Genomic DNA, 20,940 nt, shown 5'->3' with positions numbered 1-20,940 from the left:
CATAGAGCATTAAAAAATGCTGCCACTTAGTCAGTTTACCTCATTACTCCATTTTTCTTGCAATCTTCTATTGATGATGCATTCAAGGTTTGGCTCCGGTCCTAAACATGCTGTAGCCAAGAAATGTCATGTCAAGTTAATGTGCTCTGTTTAAATGCTTATTTATTCACATACTTGTCTTTCCAAATACCCACGTCTCATTGCGTGCTCCAGGGGGGCACTACTGGGTACTTAGATAAAGGGGTCCACAAGGATTACAAAGGGAAGAAACAAAGGATCCTTTTTGGTTCAAGGGAGGCGATTGTCTACCTGTACCTCCAAGCATATTTTTTGGAAACAAAAGGTGATCGTTGGTTGGCTTCTCTCATTTGAGTTGATGTCTGATGAACTTTAAAAGGTGGTCAAGCTACGCAATCGTTCGCATCTCCCCTACTCCCTGTTTTTAAATGCATTTGAAATGAGTTTCGTGGATTTTAGACCATTTACTATATGGGTGACATTTTGTAAAAACCTTCCTGTATTACAATGAACAAAAAAACCTTTTTTTTCCACTCATGCCTTTTCGAATCAGATGAATGAAAGGCAGTTTGTCATATGCTAGCATGCCTATTCAGCTCAACAGAAATTATTTCAATTCTGCCAACCTGATGTCACACAAATTTGTGCGTATTTTACGAGCTGGTTTCTTGGTATTAAATAAGCCCCACTGAACCCCCTCCCCTAATCCCACCCCTTAACCTCACCATCACTGGTGTGAAATCAAATTGTACTTAAACATATGAATATGATTGTATAAATTCATACAAATAGCCACCGCATAAAATAGTTACAAATTCCCGTGAGATTGTGTTGAATCTGCCATCTTTACATTATGAAAAGGACTTCCACCAATGTGTAATGAGCCAAACAAAAATAATGGGACAGAAATAAACATTTAATATAAAATATTTTATTATTTTTTCACACTATAAAATACTTAATTTGTCAAACAGATCTTTAATAGTTGTCTATAGAAAATATGTTTTAGCTGATTTTAAAGTGACGTACTAACCATTTTTGGAAACTAAAATATTCAAAGGCTCCAATTAGACCTTAAAACCCACAATTCAGCAAAGTTCAAGATTTGTTTTGGCATTTTCGTTTTCAGATATGTACAGTATAACTCATCCCATTGTTTACACAGATTGTCAGCCGTGCCTCTCAGCACCATCTTAATTGTCTTCCACCCTGTCACGTCTGTCACCTGGTCCTTCAATAGCACTGTCTTTCAGTGTATGCAGAATGAGCGACGTTACGGCAGCAAACCATCAAAGGAAAAATAAGGACGGCGTGCAACACGAGTCTTTAATTAAGAGTCTCCACTAAAGCCCTTCTTCAATCACAGATGGCTCTTCGCTTTTAGAATGGATATCACAGCTTTCCTCTCAGCCTCACCACTTAGAGCTCATGTGTATCATTCCCGCAGGCTATGTCTGTCAAATCCCTTTAAAAACACTTATAAGACCGACACCTTTTTTTAACTAGAACACTGGATGAAACGTCCTTAAGGCTTCTTTGCATCGGGGCTTTAAATTATAGATCAGCCTGTGAGGGTTTGGTTCCTAGTTGATTTGGTGTTTAATTGCCGTTTGCAGGTGTGACTCCAGCCATTGGTGTATTGGTGCATAACGTCACTGTCCTTTTGAAATTCACTGTTTTTCCGGAAATGTAAAAAACAATGTTCTTTTTGAATCATTAAAAAGTGCGTTGTCAAAGTTGACAACCACTTTTTATTGGTTAGATATGTGACAAACAAAGGGTGACTAATCATAATGATTTAATCACGAAATATGGAGCTGCGATATACTACTATATACAAAAGATCACCTTGAGTTTTCAAGACCATATGGCCGCTCACACAGACCGGACAGATGACAAGTAATTATGCATGCGTGTAAAATATATTTGTATATCATTTATAATAATATGTATAACCAGGACGCTTTAAGAATTACAATTAGACTGCAGTCATACTGTTTAGATAGAACATTTTTTATTGTAAGTCTTAAATATGAACACACCATCTCCATTAAAGAAAACACAAAGACGTAATGATCGTTTTTTACAATACAAGGAGTTAAAATACATTTTATTTCGTTCCTCGTCCGGGAACCATGAGAGTACAGCAGAGTAAGGTGAACCTCTCCTGGCTGGATGTTGTAAAGGTTGGGAGAAGGAGTCTGAAGAATTAAAGCCAGTTTTTGTGCGACATATAAATCGGCCACGCACAGAAAAACGTTGTTCCTGTGTTCCAGAAAATACGGTGCATTTGTATAGATCTAGATGGAGCTCTAGATTATACATTAAAATCAGAAGGATTTCGCTTGACATTAATGGAATATAAAGACTTTTTGTTTTGTGGTCCCGACATCCATAAAAAATAGACTGGAATGCTAAAGAATACAACATCAGGGAAAGCATCCATAACTTAGACCCATTAAACTGCGCAGACATTACAAACCCTTTTCACTTACATACATCTTGTGCTTTAAATCCAGAGCACTTATGACAAACTGTTTTCTGTATGATCTTCAAAGAAAAACGTGAGACAAGTGGGCACATATCTCATCAAAATTTACAACAAAACACAACTCATTAGAAGTGACTTCACACATTGTGATAAGTTTGACAAATTTTTAAAAATCCAATCTCACGCTGTCGAAATACAGATGTATGAGGACGCTCATGTCAAGAGATGATGACAGGCAGATCAGCCTCATCTTATTCCGAAAACACAATATTTAGACATCAGATTTCACAAGTAACTGCAGTAATATTTCATCTGGTATCTACCTAACCCAGAACCCACGATACACCTCGAGAGAAATAAATTACACAGCTTCAGAAGCAGGGAATAACAAAAATATAAAACGCTGCATCATAATGTATTAAACAGGTTCACAATTTTAGTAAAAACAACGGTGCATATTTTCCCTTTGTACAAGTTATAGATGCATATACATTGATGTTAGCAGGAACTACAAAGAGAAACTGCAAAAAGATTATTTTTTCTGCATGAAAACTTGGTACCAACTCAAATATAAATTTTTATGTAGGATCTACATAAAAACATATTATTTTTTAATAGACAACCATGGTCATCACACTTGTTAGATAAATATACAATACTTCAAAATCGAAAGGACCGTGTGGGGGGAATTCTTTGGATACTCTCGTTGGGTCTGATAACTTTGCGCCTGGAAAAAGCACCAAGTGCCCTGTTTTTCCAACTTACTACATCGTCTATTTCATCGTGGTTTAAAGTATTATTTCAGTGAGTGTTTGAATGGTTCTGCATAGTCCCAGTAAAAGAAAACCGAAGCGATATGTACCACAAAATCCTGTTTTCAGTTTTTTGTGTGTTAAATATTAAAATAGAGCTCAAAGTATATTACATACTGTGTACAAGTACATTAAAGAGCTGTGTATTTGTGTCTTTTTGCTGCTTATTTTGATTTGACTGTACAGTTATAATACAATAAAGCGACAATCCAAAAACAGAGACATATGCCCTTGTTATCGCATGCCTTTGAGTGGAAATAATGACTTTCCTATCAACACGTCTATGTGTTGTTCTATGAGTTCTTAAGGGGTTACGGAGTCAAATTAAAGTGACAATCACAAAAATAAATGAAATATTTAAGATTAGACATGCCTCTCTGTACTTTGTTTTTAGTGAATACAAAACTGCATTCTCCGGGGCGAAACAGTGTGATAAGAAGCAGTTACGTTTTAAACTCTAGAATGACCTAAAAAAGCTTGATTATTTTTATTAAATGGATGTGCTTGGGTACCCCATGCACTCTGCGGGCATTTTTGGTAACCCATGCATGATTCGAGACTCCAGATGTGAATGACAAGCGATGTCACGCAAATTTCCTCCAAAGAAAGCCACTTCACCATCAAAACTTTAGCAGGAGTTGTAGGAGAAGGATGAGAAGTAGACAAGTGGGTGTGAACACTGTTGATGTCCCGCTGTTGCCGTCCTGAACTGCTCCGGGTCCTGAGATATTCAACAGAGTCAAATGCATGTGTTAGATGCATCAAATTAAGCTTCTGTAAAAAATGTTTTGCTAACATGAAGTAAGCATTCTATTCCTACGATCCATCGACTATCATTTTAAATGGGAAAGTGTCAGCCTTTTCTAGCTTTATGTTAGGTTTCTTCAACAAACATCTGATACAATGTACATGATATTGGAGATATTTAAGGTAATTGATAACATTATAATATAATATTAATTACATAACGTATAAAAAGGTACAATAAAAAAGAATATTGTTTGAATGGAATGGAATAGAATAGAACATAATAGAATAGCACAGGCCAACCATCTTAATGCCAAATTCTTAAGGGACCTTGAGTTCCTAAAACTCATGTTTTTGACAAAACAAAGTTTTGCGTTTAACATGGTCACAAAAAGTACATAGTACCAAATGTTTTACATTTTAATGAAAGTCAATAGTATAAAAACACATCTTATAGAATTACATATACAATATATCTTAAATAAATTATGTCTATGTTAGTTTTTATAGCACTTGTATTGGTTGATAAGTTTGTTGGGATGTTTTAATAGTTCGGCCATCACAAACCTTCCCACAATTCATTGTTTTCAAAAGCCATTTGCTTTAAATCGGATGAGGTCACTACAAGGGAGATTATATAACACAACACACAACAGAGAGACAGCACATGCAGTACAACAAAAACCCTCTTCTACTCCCAGTGCAGCCAATAAACAGGGCGAAATTCACAGAGCTCACCAAATACTCTCCCATCGGCGCTATTGCACAAACATTTTGATCTAGATTAGCCGTTTCCGCCTTAGAATTTATCCGTTAAGTCAATCTAGATGTCAGAGTGTTTCTGGCAGGGTTTCTGCTCTTCAGTTGTTCACGTAACTGGGAAAAGAGCGGCCAGCTCAGCAGATTAGTGTCTAATCGAGGGTCTTTAATGGTCACATTGGTATAACACAAGCATCTGCTCTTCTCATTTCAATCCAGCAGATTCTCTTTCTACACTTGCACCGTTATAACCCTACTGTACAGCACATCTTTGACTGTTCACTTTCTGAGGTCAGGAGTAATTACTGTTGCTTATAAATGACCTAATCACTGAATGTGCAAAGTAACCGGATTATACAAAGAGGTGCTAGACGCGCCACGTACACAAATGAACTGATGCAGTGTGTGGCTGTCACAGCAAACATTTAACAGTATGAAACGAGAAAGCTGGACTCGTGAAAGCCATTCAACTCATTCTGATTAGGATGCCGAATGTTAAAAAGATTAAGCTATTGATATATTAGTATGTATGTGAATCTCACAAAACCTGTCAAGAACATTTCCAAGCCCAAAATGTAAAGAAAGAAATTGATTTTTTGGTTGATTCTTAAAATTTTCTACATACAAATTCAATGCATTTCCCTGTCCTCTTTTGATTGACAGGATATGTTGTCAGGCCCTGATCATTGGATGTTTTAAAACCATCGGCCAATAGCCAAAAAGTTGCTTTCATCGACCGATACCGATTATTGACCGATATATCGGTGCATCTCTAGTTTAAATGAAATACTCTATTTAAGGCTAGTTATTTTTAACCTGTCAGCAAGTAGTTTTGGTCTCTTAACTGGCAGGTAAAATTAAATTGCATTGAACTGAATTATGAATACTTCATATATAATATACTATTGCATGTGGCCTGTAACTGACAGTCATTTTTAAGCTGTAGTTACATCATATTCCAAACTCAAGACAAGGCACTTATCAAAGTAATACAGAAACACAGAGCAGATTCAATTCAAAGTACCTCATTTGTTTATTCATTCAACTTAAAGACGTCACCGTCCGAGAGACCCGAGTTTCAGTCCAAGCAAAACAAACGTTACGTCACGGCATTAGCGAGGGTGTCTATAAAACTTTCCCTTTTGATGGGACTCACAGAATGAAGTCTAATTTCCCCTGGATTTAGGGAAGTTCAGTGGTCTTTCTTTAGGGACAGCGATCCAATTATTCTGCAGCCACAGCTTAGAGTAAATCCTGCACAAGTGTAATTATACTAATGTGAGGTTCTCACAATCAAATTCAATGCAATTAATGGCTCTTGGGAGAGGACATGGTAACCAATCCCACACTTTTTAGGCTTGAAGGTGGAGACGAACCTCAAGTTGGATGACATACTGTAAATTCTATATTGGAAGAGATTAAACACTAAACTCAACACAAAGCAAATCAGTGACAACCGTTAAAAGTATGTGTGGTTAGGATTTCTGTGGGTGTGACCCTAGCAACACACGTATTGACAAAATGAAAAGACGCTTTGAGATGTTTGGTATGAAAGCCCAATGAGTACAATGTAAGAGGGAAAAGTATTTATGTGTTTTTGGGGAAACAGTGGGTTAATTTCATAATTTTGAAATTTTGAAACGTGCTGGCACATTTATATGATTCTTATAAAAGATGGATAGCAGATTAGTACATGTCTGCAAGTCTGAAAATGTAAAAAAAACTACTTTGACACACAATGGTTACTGTATCCAATAGCATGGTACCATTTGACCACTATATTCATATATCATAGCACTTACATGTAGTCTACTTTAACCATGTTACATCTCAAACTTTGCAAAGCACCCACAGTTCCACATAACATCAAATGACATGAGATGCAAACGAGTACTTACAAACAGCAGATGAATGAATGCATTGACAAAATGAAGCCATGCCATGGTGCAGGAGGGTTAGATAGGATAAAGTGACAGACAAAAAAGAAACATGTTCAGGATACAGAAAACAGAGAGTCATTCATCAACCCACAGTGACTGAAGCCAGAACGCGGCGTGTCATTACCCCCCTATTCCTAAAGCAGCAATTGAGACTGTCAGTCAAAGTGCCAAATATATTATTGACATTACAAAATGGAATTTTAAGCTAATAACCCCCTTAATAGGAATAGCTAGTGGCCAATTTACAATCTGACAATCACATTCTGTCAGACCAAGCAAGACAATTATATTACCCTGCTCGAATCGGGAAAATTTCTTGCCGCAAGCTCGCCAATAAACTTGAGTGCTGTGTCAACTACTTCTCCCCATCACGTTGCGGTTGATGTGAAAATAACCATGTTTCCATCTTATTTCCTTATTATACACGTGGAAACATGCTTGAGGAGGCGAGCCGTCCGCCACATGCCCATGCAGAGTACTAACCTTGCAATAGCGTCGAACTAGTGGGTTCAATTATTTCTATCGGCAAAAAAATAAACATAGTAAACAGAAAAACATGAGTCAAAAGCAAATGGGGTAGAATCTTGGAGATAGTGCCAAGTGGAAATCTCAAAGATTAATCGCTGCATGAGACAGAAATTGCCGTATGGAAATTCATACTGGCATTGTTTGAACATTATCAGCAAGATAGTTCTTCTGTTTTCTTTCAACTTTTCTAACAAGTTTAGTGAAAAATGAGATGTACATTGAGATCCGGAAATCAGAGTTTACGTGATAATACAATGGAAAGAAAAACATTAAATCTTTGATTTTTAAAATATGATTTTTATATGATTTTATTATATTTAAAGTGAAACACTGTGTCGTTAAAAGAACAATTCATAATGTATTAAAAATGTAATAAACTATCACACTTCTCAGGTAACTTAAATAGGCAAATTTGACATTGACCCTTTTTGAGACATACCATATGTGATTTTTTGCTTCCATTAAAGCACAAAATTAAGAGACCATTTCAAAAAGTTTTCCTGAATTTACTATTTATAGGTAGGCCTGTTATTTAGGTAAAATGTTCATTTTTGTTTCATTAAGTGAACAATATTTCTCCCAAATTTTAAATATAACATTGTTTTTATTTGCATTTATTTGCTGAAAATAAACTGGAGAAACAGGTCAAAATAACAGAATAGATGCTCTTTTTCTGACCTCAAATACAGCAAAGAGAACAAGTCTGTATGCATTTTTAAGCAATACACCAGTACTATTTGTACATATGTGACCTTGGATCACAAAACTAGTCTTGAGAAGCACGGGAACAATAAAAGACAAAATACATTGTATGGGTCAAAATTATAGATTTCTTTTGTCCAAAAATCATTAGGATATTAAGTAATAATCATGTTACATGAAGCTGTTTTGTAAATTTCCTACCTTTAATACATAACTTTATCTTTGTGAGTAGTTGTCATGCCACAGTTCCTCTGATTAACAACAAGGCAATTTTCTCAATATTTTAATTCCTAAGTTTTAAACGGTGGTATCTCAGCCAGAAATTGTCCTATTCTAACAACTCATACATCAATAGAAATGAATTCGTATTTATTCAACTTTCAGATTATGTAAAAATCTCAGTTTCGAACAATTGAAAGATTGGTTTTGTTTTCCATGGTCACACATATTTAAGAATAGTTCAAAATATATTTTTTATGTGATAACCTCAATTTATTTCACAGTTTTCATGTGTCACGCTGTCAGTTTTACACATTGCTGCTGGATGACCTGATGTCACTCCTGAGGTTTGATTTTGTTGAGATTCAAGAGACACTAGACAGGAATGACCACAATACATCTAGACGTGCAGATTAAATGAACATTGGAATGGTCTCTTCATTTCTGCGGCTGTATATACTGTATTTAGATTGTATAAACACTATTCATTCTTTAAACTGGTTTATACAATGTGGATTAAATCCAGCTCATGATAAAACTCACCATACAGGACGATGCTCGTGTTGGCACTGCCGAGTTTGTTGATGGCAACACAAGTGTAATTGCCGTAGTCCGTCTCTGACACGTTGAAGAATGTCAGCTTTGAAATTGCTCCGGCATCCTCAATCTCAATGCCATCTAAGTCATTGAAGATCCTGGGAAACAGTCAGCAAATGGGGAAACTTGAAACGGCTCAGCGTGTTTATGCTCCATCAGAGCCTCCTTTGAAGCTAGAGGTTACATTATGACGCCATCTTCGTATTTCGGACTGAGACGGCGTCAGGCATTAAAAGAGACGACTGCAAGAGTGAATTACTGTCAACGGCACACACACATGTGCCTGTGCTCATTTAATTATGATAAAACGTCACAACAACATATTCTTCACATCAAAGATGATTTAGAAGAACATATTGAGACGCTTTTTAGCCAAAGGCGTCTGCACGTGAGATGTTTCTCTGTCAGAAAAAGGAAATATGTGACAGCGCATCATGTCACGCATGTACAACTGCTGAAATGTATTTGTCCTTTTCAGTATTGTTGTAGCAACACAAATATTATAGATGTGACAGATACAGGAAGTACAGTGAAGTTGTGTCAATCCACAACATCTGTTGTGGAAAAAAACGATTTAGTTTGAAGTTACTAAGTATGTCACAATGAATAAGAATTTCTATTAAAAGTTTGTTTCAAATATTGCAGACAAAATACTGTGGCTACATGATATTGTCTTTGAGTGAAATTATGTTTTTTAATCGTCTTGTTTAAATTGTCATAAAGTATGAATTTCATATTTTTTCACAAATTTATTATAAAAAGACAAGTTTTAAATATTAAACATTAAAATATGATCTCCCTATTTATTTCATTGTTTCGATAACACTACTTTTATTCCTAAATGTTCGGCATTAAGACTTGACTGGTTGTAAACACACAAATATTTATAGATATTAATAGATAACAAAGTTTTATAGAAAACACTTCCTATAAATAATAGAGTATAAAATACAGTATTGTTAAATAATTTAATATTCACCTTTCATACCAAAGATATAAACAGACGTATCAGAATTTCCTAAAGTGATGTCATACCTCCTGTCATCCCTGTACCACTCAATATCTGCCTGAGGTACAGCATCTGCCTCACACAGCAGGACACCCCGCTGACCCAGGGTCATACCAACATCCCTGCCATCTGAAACGCTGGGAGGGTCTGAATACACAAAACCAAAGAAGTGATCATTCATGAGCACGCCAAGAAAAATAAGATATAACAAACAATAAATAGCATGCATATCACTCTAAAAACGCTGGGTTTCCTTAACCCAACGCTGGATTAAAAATAACAGCATTTTTTAAAGTGTACAAATGCGTGAACTGATGGTTACAAAACAATAGAATTTCTAGACATTAAAGCTTTTGAGTTGTGCTCTTACAGTTGACAGTGAGCTCGACCGTCTGCACGTCCACAGCGATGTCGTTGGCGGCCGAGCACTCGTAGGTTCCCGCTCTCTGTCTGGTGATAAAGGGAATCTCCAGAACCTCTGTGTCTGAGCTCAGGCTGTCATCTGATAAAGATAAATGAAAGTAATACGGTTTAGCAGTATGTTGTAAAGCTGACACTCTCCTCAGGTCCGCCTAGCACACTTTAGACAAAAACACATCTGAGGATATGCGGGTGATATCAGAAGATTCATAAGAACAAGTCGCTCACCATCATTCATCCAGGACATCAGCATCCTTTTAGTGATCCCTGAACACCATTACTATTCTGAAATCAGTCATTAACTCAATGGTTGATCAAACATGTACACATCCGCTCATTTTTGTCTTTTTATTTGTTTTTGTAAACACTTCATTATGAATGATGAGCTACGCCGTTTTGTTCTGTGTGCAGTAGGAGAAAGTGCATAAGTGCCCCGGAATGGTTTGCTTTCCAAATTCTTCAAAACATCTTTTGTGTTCAAGAGAACAAAGAAATTTTATACAGATTTGAAACAACTTGAGGGTGCGTAAATAAAAACAGAATATTCTGTTTTGGGTGAACTTTTCCTTTAAGAAACACTGTAGAGTATGCTGATGGCCCTTTTTACAAATGCAAACTTCATCTTCCGTGAAATATTCAGTGCTCTGATGTATTTATAGTCATCTGTTCCCTATTGTGAGAGCCGACGACGCCAGAGATATGAAATTCCATTCGAATTTGACTCTACGCACCGCAGCTTTGAAGTATTTGCATGCACACCGGAGTCAAACCGCTAAACCGTACGGAGGCTTTTCATGTTTGCCGACTCCAGACTGGGGAAAAGCGCTGGAGAAAAAGAGTCCTTGTGATGCAGTTCTCAACGTCGAGGAGTTGCACGCGCTTGACTTAAATAAATAAATAATGTTCCCGATGTAGTTTCTGACAGCAAAATAACACACCGTATTCACTTAACAACGTCCTGAAAGACAATGTCTCACACCTGGGATGGGCTGTTAACAAGAGAGGAAGAGGCAGTTTCTTTAACCTGATAAAGAGTGTCAACAGTGCACTCTGGAGACAGAAGCTCATTATACATCAACATGGTACAAACCTCATTGAACTGAAGAGCATCGCTGTAAAATGTGCTCAAATTGGGTCATGTAAAGTGTCATTTTGTTGTTTCACTGTTAAAACGCTCTCACACTTTAGACAGAGCCCAATTAAAACCAAACCTTGAGAAAGAGAAAACGAATTAAAAACCTCTTCAAATGTTTGATGTTTCTCAAAGAAGGCGCAGGCGGTTGGCATTGTAAAGGATTGGCTAAGCTGTATGACAACTACACTGACAGTATTTGATACACAGTTCAACAGAAAGGAAATGTGATGCTTTGGCATCAGGTGCTTCGCAAACCTTCCATCAACGCAGAGATTGACAAAATGGGACGTCGGGGCTCAGGGTTTCACGGTTGCCATGGAGGATTGTGTCAAAGCGAATGGCATTTCTTATATAATGCAGCTGCTTTTGTATATTCATGGTGCCTGATGGCATTGTAAGTGTCAGTCAATTCTACGCCTATGTCTTGATCTGCAGATGTACAGTATCACAAGTTAAAATGAAGTGCCTCCTGAGCGAAAAATGTACAAGGGTCTTCCTGCAGTTCAACTGGTAGTCCCTTGGGTTGTGTCTGAGAAAAAATTTGGAATAACATATTACTTTTAATATAAATGAGTTTTATTCAAATATACAAAAAATAGAAAAGATCACAGAAAATAAAGGATGCGCTGACTACAATTTGATCTGTTATTAATATATGTTGATCCTCTCTCGTTGTTATATTTTGTAGTCATGTCTTTATAAACTTCGCTCATGTTTTGTGTATCATTTTTTTGCCGGGGGTCCTTCATTTTTTCCCCGAAGAGAGCTTCAGTTTATACAGTTTTCCGAGCACGTCTTTAATAAACAAAAATATATTTTTTTAATTCATGATATGCATCTTAATAAAATATGTAAACAAAGTGAGTCAACTGTCCAAAGTTTAGTATAATTTTTGTCCATTACTGTATACTGGTGTCTACAAAAATGGACCATAACATTATTTACTGTATATTCTAAGCTTGAGCGCTGCAGTTTCACAGTCCCAAAGATGGATGTAGATGACCTGCTGTTGCTTTATGATTTGCAAAGAAACCGGAGGAAAAACAGCCATGAAAGGACACATAAGAAAGAGCCAAATTCAGAAATTAGCCAGAAATGTACATTTAAATACTGATAATGTTTTAGCATTCATGAGCTGGAAAAAAGAGTCCACATTTAAAAACGTTATCTTGTTTACTGATATTATCCTTAGTGATTTATTTGAAAGACACTTCTCCTCAGCAGTCTATGAGTGTGGTATCTGCTATTTCAGATAAACTCCACCCTTACACGGTGTTTCAATACAAAAGTTTGACCGTTTGCTTTTCATGTTAATAAAACAATCGCTTTCTCAATTAGTGGCTGAACAAAACTGCATACAGAGTCAAAAGTATTTCTTCTGTCCTACAAACCTAATCCCTAACTAAACTTAAATTGTAAACCAGAATGTCCTGTCTTTACATTTTAACCCTATAGCTGAACTCAGCCTGGTGTAGCTCAACTCTATGAGGCTGTAAAGTACTGCAGCAATTCAGAGAGCAGAACACACACACACACAAGCTCAAAGCCCTGGAGAAAATAGAAGCTGAGTTGGGAAGGTGCTGAATCAATCCAGGCACAGCTGAACGTGTCATCTTAAGAGGGACAGGTCCTCTGTCTGATCCCTCCCGAGCACCGGGGCTGGAACATCATTACAGAGACACCTGAGGTGAATTGAGGGTCTCACTTCTGTTCTGCATGCGAATGAAACACTCGATTCAATCGGCTTCTTGGGTGCTGTTCCACTGCCCATTTTGTATGTTCTTATATAATACATAAAAATAGACTGTTGGGTTAGTCATGGGCAGGGCCGTTTTTAAATTAGCCACCCCTTAGATCTTCTGATCAGCTGCTTCTAACTGTCCCTTGTCTACATTAAAGTCTAGGGGTGACTGGGCCTTTTAGGTAGTTGGACCTAGACTGTGGAATTCTTGACCGCTGTATATTAGAGCAGCTCCAACTACATTTACTTTTTAAACTCGCTTAAAAATGCATTTATTATCTCAGGCTTTTAATTCTACTGGGTATTGAGGGGTGGCTCTGTATTTTTGGTTTAATTTTGCATGTATCTTTGTAACTCTTTTTGGTTTTTATTTGTTTTACTTTGTTTTTGTACGGCACCTTGGGCGACAATAGTTGTATTTATGTGTGCTTTAAAAGTGAAATAAACTGAAACTGGTTTTATATGGTCATGGCAAATGAAAACGCGTGTTCTCAAAGTTTATATTCGAAGGTCCGAATCTGAATTCTTGTCAACGTCAAAGGTCTGGTATAGTTGTTATTACAAAACTTTCTTTTAATAAACATTAAAGACAACTTTAATTAACAAATCAACTCTATTTAAAGAATTTATTTGCAAAAACAGATACATCAGTTTTATAGTATTTTTATCATGTTTTTGCACAAGTGCACAAAAAAATGTTTTTAACTCTTATTAAAAAGTATTTATTTTGCAAATCAACTCTTTATATGCTAATCATCAAATTCATGGCATCATCTAGAAGTCGTACTTGCATTAACCTTTCGTACCTGTTAGATACAGTGCTTCATTTTTTGCAGCAAAAAGCCGTTCTCATTTACACACTTTCTGCTGATGAAACTTCAATGTAACTTTTAGGGAATCATGCAGCACAAATGTCCATCTGCAACAAACTATGCGAATATTTAAAGACAAACTACGTTCATGTTAATATGCCCAGGCAGTCAGTAATAGTGACAGAGTTTTGGAAAGGCGTTTTGTTCGGTCAGTTGAATGTTCTGCTGTTTTCTGCCGGCAGATGAACTGCAAAACCAAAGCAAAACCACATGTTCGCCGGGCTGTACCGGCAACATTTATCCACGCGCATTAATAGAAGAAGTCACAGTAAACACTGCTAAAGGGGGCAAAAACATAAGGCTGGAAACTGTCATAATGTTAGGTCTTTATACACCTTTGAAGACATAGTTAGCCTAGTTAGTCTGTTTTAAAATCACACACATTAAGCATAGCCTATACAGTATATGAAGATAAATCGTGATAACATTTATACCTCAAGTATGAATGTACAAAAGTGCTTCACTCCCTCTGTTTCAATATGGCGTCAGTTAAGTAAATAAATTCCTTGATGTTACAATTCATTGTTTAAACGGCAGATCTGTGAACTGACTTAAAAACCACATATTTTGCATCTCTCAAGGAAACCTTACATGTATAGTCTACTTGAAGAAAAACAAACAGATAGTATGAGTCACACATATGCCTCAAAGATATGTATTGGCTTTATTCAACTGATATTCGTGTCTGTAAAGATAATTCACTTTGACAGGCTAGCTTTGATTCAGACATCAAATATCTTTGGGGCCTTCAGTGCTTTGTGCGAGTTAAAAATGAGAAGTGATAGCCACATCTGTTACTAATGTCGAAATATGCTTTCGTGTGTGTGCACGGGGACGATAGTGATGAGATAATGGCGTATTCGGTTTGATAGACACACAACATGATCCTGACTAAAACGAATGAAAAAAAAAAAACAGCGGCGGACATTAGCATGGAGCACTCCAATTCCACATAGAAATACTGTATATATCCTTGAACCTTGTCTGTTTAAACCCCCGAAGCTATTGTTCAGAAACACTCAGAGCTAGTGTGTTATCAATCTCCAACCCCACTCCAAATGTATTCATTTCACCAAAATAACTGGAGTCAGCACGGTGCAAAGCGGGAAGGGCGGGAGAAAGAGAGATTGGCGGGGTAGAACTGTTTTAACAGTTAGCGCCGCGGCTAATCGGATCATTTGGTTTCTGAAATTAGTTGTCGAGAGCAAACACACATTGCAGCCTCATTACGTAGACGCTTATAAACAGGATTAATACAATCAAAGCTCAAAAAAAACCTCAAGCATTGTGTTCCTCTCAATGTGTTTCGCACTGAACCAAAACTCTAATTCTGACTAATGTAGTAGCGATGGCTCCTGGGACCCACACGTTCATTAAAAACAATGTTTATTCAAGTCGATTAAATAGTAGCGATAATAAAATGGCGATATTATTGACCCGACGGTAAAACAACACACGCTCGCTCCTCCTATACCCACAATGCAACACAAACAGGCTTTCTCTGATCTCCAGCCTGCTGGATTTTACACGGAGAGAGAAAATAAGGGATTCTGAGAATATGCTTCTTTGAGAATTGAAAAATAAGTAAACAAGTCTTCCCACCGAAGGCTTTTGCTCAGATCACATGAAAGAGAAACGGCGCACAGCCCATCAGATTTCATTCAAGTGTGTAATATGTCTATTAGACAGACTCAGGGGATAATAACATTAATATCCCGGGTTGATAATTCCTTTTTAAATATAAATGTTATGTTCAGTGTGGAAGGCAAAATATTGGCTGTTATTCAAATATCCAGGCTGAAAGATGAATGCATAAAATACATACAATTCATGAAAGGATTATAGCATAAACAAATATTGATGCTTCTACGGTTTACAGAACATTTTCAGAGCCACGCTGTTAAACCCAAATATCTAGAGAGGAAAACAGCCAGGATATACAACAGTAGGCTATGACTCATTTTTAATATTCAAACACAAATGATACCGCAGTTTTATGCCCTTAAAAGTTGGACACTATTTTAATCTTCGATACCGCTAGAGAGAAAACTTTTTCTCACCTGTGCCCTCAGGGCCAGCTAATAATCTTCTGTGCAAAAACGGGAACAAAGAAAATGAAAAAATGCATTAATAAGTGTATCCCAAGCAAATATCCGAAACTTTTCTGAATCTTCGGAGGTGCAGCATAAATCACTAAAGTGGAAGGGCAACATAAGGGTTTCTGGGTAAAACACATACACCGAATGCTATTCGAACTAGAGCATTGCTTTCATTTCTCACAGCTACAAAAACAATAGTTCAAATGCAATAAGTTGGTTTGCAGGTCTGGTTTAAGCTGATCAAGCTCCTAAAACAATCTTAAACCATCACACTGTATTAGCCTGACCAGCAATGACCACAAAACCATCTGGTTTTACAGTATCTGTTGTTTTTAGTCCATTTATTTAACAATTAATAACAAAGTTTGATATTGAAATTTTGAAGTATATCCTTATTTAACAGAATTCATCTTCCTCAAAATATCCACCTTGGACGCCTTGTACTAGTTGGCATATTCTGGGCATCCTACAATATCCAGCGGCCTCTGCATGAATGAGTACGCTGAAATATTTCATCCAGAAAGAAAATTACAAGCTTTCCCATGTTGCTTGCATCGCTTGCCTTTCAGTTTCCCATTGAGAAGTTGGCTTAGTGATGATCAAAAGACTCGACTGTCCAAACTGCTCTAAATAGTTACCAGGTCACCATCTTATTTAAACATGAATCCTCAGCTATCCAAGAAGAATGGCTGATTTGTCAGACTGTGAAGGTTGCTCCTTCATGATTTCATGAATTTGGACAAGATGCCCCAATGCTCAGGCATCCATAATAACCCCAGACCATCAAACCTGACCCATTATGGGCCAATACACACATCGAACACGCATTTTTCTACAGAACATCTATAGATGTGCACTTTCCAATTCATTTGTTCGATCTGAGCTTATCCAGTCGCTGGCAAGCGTAAAACATGAAAGCAAAGCTGTCCATTTGGAGATTTAGAACAAAATCACATTTTTATGATCCTCCATATCCAAATCCATTTACAGCACCTAATCCAAATTTTTATTTGAATGTATTTAAAGCAACCCCAAAACACATACCATGCCAATGTAAAAAAGACAATGTGAAAATATTGATATAAAAAAAAGTTTTTATTCTGCTTTCGGACAGTATGACTGTAGCTCTAGAAACATTTAGAAATGTATTAAACAAGTTCTTCCTACTCTAAGTTACTTTGGTTAAATTACTACTAAACAAAAGGTAATTTACTGTATTTAACACCAAAAATATAGTTTTTTTCCTTTAATAAAACCATCTGACGGGCCTCAGCTGCTTCAGACTGAGCTCTAGATAAGAAATACGCTCGATATGATCTTAATCTAGAAAAGAGTTACACGCGGGCGACGTCAGACTGCAGGATCACCAAATCCCTTGGTTTATTTAGAGAGTCGGAAGAATAAGATCTAAAGCTTTGAGTGAAGTGCCATTTAAAGGTGGGAGATGTGTACTTACACAACTAAGTGTGACTGGCAGACTTATTTCAGGCCTTTATTGAGACAATGTGGAAACGCTGCAGTAAATCTCGACGACTATAGTGCGGTAAACGCTCAGGGGAGCAGCTGTGCTTTACGTCAGCGCTCTGTCTGTCGAATTCGAAATCTGAAAACGCAGACAAGACAACAAATCCGGGTGCTATCGAGATATTAAGAGCTTTTCACGGGGGGTCTGCGGTTTAATTACGTTTCGCACATTGTTTGGATCGCTTCCGACTGATTCCGGCACCATCAAGATTCTCGGTTGCCAACTCTTAGAAGATCATGGAAAGCTTTTACGACTGCGGATCAGATTCGAAAGGCGACGAAGTGTTAAACTGATCAAACAGCAAGAAAACATGGCATTTGTAAATAGTGTAATGTTTCTCATCATTTTAAAAACAAAGTTAAGCCTTATTTGCATATAATTTATTAAGAGTAAAGAATTATTTTTATATATAATTATTATTTCTTATTAAAAGCTATCGTATGACTTGTTATAGTAAAAGTGACCAGTTATGTATTAAGTAAGAAAAAGGAGCCACGTAGGTTTTAATAATACTAGGAAAATAAACTGACGATAGAATGGGTCAATTATTGCTAACAAATCGATATATTCACACGCACATTCCTAGCTCACTAAATGTTGAACATAAAAAGGTTGATCCCGTTGGTCCGCCCCTGACCAACTGACTTGACTAAATCGGCTCCGACAGCTCATCTTTTATTCCTTAAAGCTGTCAGAGCCCCGGCCAGACATCTGTACTGTATCATAATGGAATCCATCACAAACTCTTTCACTTATCTTCTAAAAAAAACCCAGAGCATTTAGTTCTCTGTCACATTAACATTTCAATTACCTGATCCTTGTATCAACACAAAGAAAGAAAGCGGGGCTGTCTAGGCAGGTACAGCGGCCCAGTCGCACCCCACGAATCACAGCACATTAAGATGCCGCTTTTTTCCCTGATTAAGTGAAATGGTGCAAAAAAGAACAGAGCAGCAGCCAGCGCAAACGGAGCTGATTTGTTCATGTGGCCTGAAGATAAGCAGAACAGACCACTTAGCTCGTATCATGCATTCAAAACACACAAGTGAGCACGTAAACATGCTCTTTCAGCACATTCAGAGATGTGCACACACTGTCAAACACACACACAGACACAACCCTCAGTGAGACAGATAAGCGTTATATGTGACCCAGGACCACAAAACTTTAAGGTTTCTTAATCTTAAAGGATACATTTTTGAAAATTGAGATTTTTAAATAATCTGAAAGTTGAAGAAATAAGCTTTCTATTGATATATGGTTTGTTAGGATAGGACTCTATCTGGTGGAACAACAACTGTTTACAAAGCTGGATGCAAAAAACACTAAATATTGAGAAAATCACCTTTGAAGTTTTTAATCTTAGGCACTGTGGCAGACCATCCACTCACAAAACTAAAGTTTTTATACATTTACAGAAATAAATCAAATTTCTTGACGGAACATGATCTTTACCTAATATCCTTATGATTTTGGGCGAAAAGAAAAATCTTTAATTTTTATCCCTACAATGTATTTTTGGCCATTTCTAAAAATGTTCCCGTGCTACTTAAGACTGGTTTTGTTGTCCAGGGTCACAAATTATCTTCACATGCTTAAGAGACGAGAAAAATGCAGTATTTAGTGACATCAAAAAAGCGCATTGATCTTGAAACACTGGTCGCTTTAAAAATATATCATCTTACCTGAAGCTGATAACATTCTCCACATAATGACAGGTTCTGGTTTGCCATTCGCCAGACACATCAGAGTAACGTTAGAGCCTTCATTCACCACCAGGTCCTTCGACAAGTTGACAATCTTTGGAGGAACTGTAAGAACATCAGGAAACTTTCGATCAGTCAAAAGTCACAATACACCCCTAAACCTGGAAACAGGTTAAATGTTTTAGGATGTGGCGTTGAAAGAATAAAATCTTTATGTCAAAGCACGTTTTTGGCATCGACCATGTCAGCTCCTCATACCAAACGTCATATTTTCTTGCTTCCATAGAAGCACACTTTGGAATGCTCTTTGGAACATTTTGAATTCAATGCCGGGAAAACATGGATCATTAAGTTGCACACATATTTTCATGCCAGCTGGAGAGCATTTTGTCATTAAAGCAAAGGGGGGTAATACCACATGCTAAGAAATTATTCAATTCGTGTTAATTTATCATTTCAGCTTTTATTCAAATTGTTATGCTGATAATAATGTTTATAATGGCATATAAATGTTCTGTATCTAGTTATAAAATACAAGTGAACAACATTGGATATGCATGGTATTGCGATGTTAGACTGAAACTGAAGTGCAGTGAATGCTGGATGGCCTTCAGTTGTACCCAAGACCCGGCCTTTCAAAGATTTAAAAAGAAAAATGTTTTTTGGTTGTTTGTTTCGGGCTTCTTTCGTTTTCAAAGCTGTCAAACAATTGTTACAGAACAGCCATGAAACTTTCATCCCACCCAATTTTTTACCTTCCGCCGAAAAAAAAGCAAACCAGGCAAATTTCACAAGTTTGATTTATTGATGTCTTTGCACTTTGAACACAATTTAAAGAGACTGCAGGAAAAGCCATAATCCAGGCCTTTGAGGGCCTCGCAGATCTCACAAACTCCACAACTCAGCAAAACTAAAGATGTTACAAATACCTTATTTAGTTACTCAACAGGGAATTGCTGTAAAGGGTTTCGACATCCTCCCTTCAGGAAGAGAAATTATGGCTTACTTTGAAAAAGGTGTTAAAGATTTACTTGTTACGGTCACAGAGATGTTGTCAGATAGAGAAATCAAATGTCTGTTGTTTAAATAGACTAAAATCCTTTATGTGCAGTTTACTGAATTTGTTTTCAGGATGGGCATGATGTGTTCTTTAAGAAGAGGTTAAGCTGATTTTTCTTAAAGGGGCAGTCAAACCTGTATGAATTGACAAAGGCAGAACACATTTTATGGACACAAATCCAATAGAAGCCTATGTGTACCGCCATCGTTTGCCATTGATATTCTTCAAAATATCTTCTTTTGTGTTTCTGCAGAAGAAAATCACACAGGTTTGAAATGACAAGAATGTGAGTAAATGATGACATCATTTTTGGTGGAACTATCCCTTTAATAATTGACATCCGAGTTATATGCTGGGCTGTACCACACTATTTATTCAGAACATGCCTCCATGAGGCAACAATTTTTTAATAAAAGATACTGTGGGCACCTAAGCTACATTATTGATTTACTGTATATACTTATAAAGCAAACATCTCCCTGGTAGTGAAACGCATTAATATGGCAATTCGAAATGAAGTGCTAGTAACCCAAAAGGACTGAAGTGTTTTTAGCTGTTGC

The 20,940-nt window shown here is 36.9% G+C and overlaps 1 protein-coding gene across 3 annotated transcripts in view; it reads right to left on the bottom strand.

Annotated features, from left to right (window-relative positions):
- Positions 1 to 2,010: 2,010 nt before the first annotated feature.
- ntm (neurotrimin) overlaps positions 2,011 to 20,940 on the bottom strand; it is a 215,159-nt gene continuing 196,229 nt past the window's right edge. For 2 of the 3 annotated variants that reach the window (XM_056736263.1, XM_056736262.1), the window contains 6 exons: positions 19,300 to 19,425; positions 10,193 to 10,324; positions 9,849 to 9,969; positions 8,760 to 8,911; positions 7,251 to 7,286; positions 2,011 to 4,042 (listed from right to left, as the gene is read on the bottom strand). In XM_056736263.1, coding sequence (XP_056592241.1) covers positions 3,942 to 4,042; positions 7,251 to 7,286; positions 8,760 to 8,911; positions 9,849 to 9,969; positions 10,193 to 10,324; positions 19,300 to 19,425 — 668 coding nt within the window. In that variant the 3' untranslated portion in view covers positions 2,011 to 3,941. The remainder of the gene's footprint in view (positions 4,043 to 7,250; positions 7,287 to 8,759; positions 8,912 to 9,848; positions 9,970 to 10,192; positions 10,325 to 19,299; positions 19,426 to 20,940) is intronic. The other variant, XM_056736264.1, reaches the window with a different exon arrangement.

This window comes from Triplophysa dalaica, chromosome 22 (genome assembly GCF_015846415.1).
Source record: "Triplophysa dalaica isolate WHDGS20190420 chromosome 22, ASM1584641v1, whole genome shotgun sequence".
NCBI classification, from domain to species: Eukaryota; Metazoa; Chordata; class Actinopteri; order Cypriniformes; family Nemacheilidae; genus Triplophysa; species Triplophysa dalaica.
Note: the sequence above shows the minus strand (reverse complement) of the source record. Positions and strands in the feature narration are given on the sequence as shown.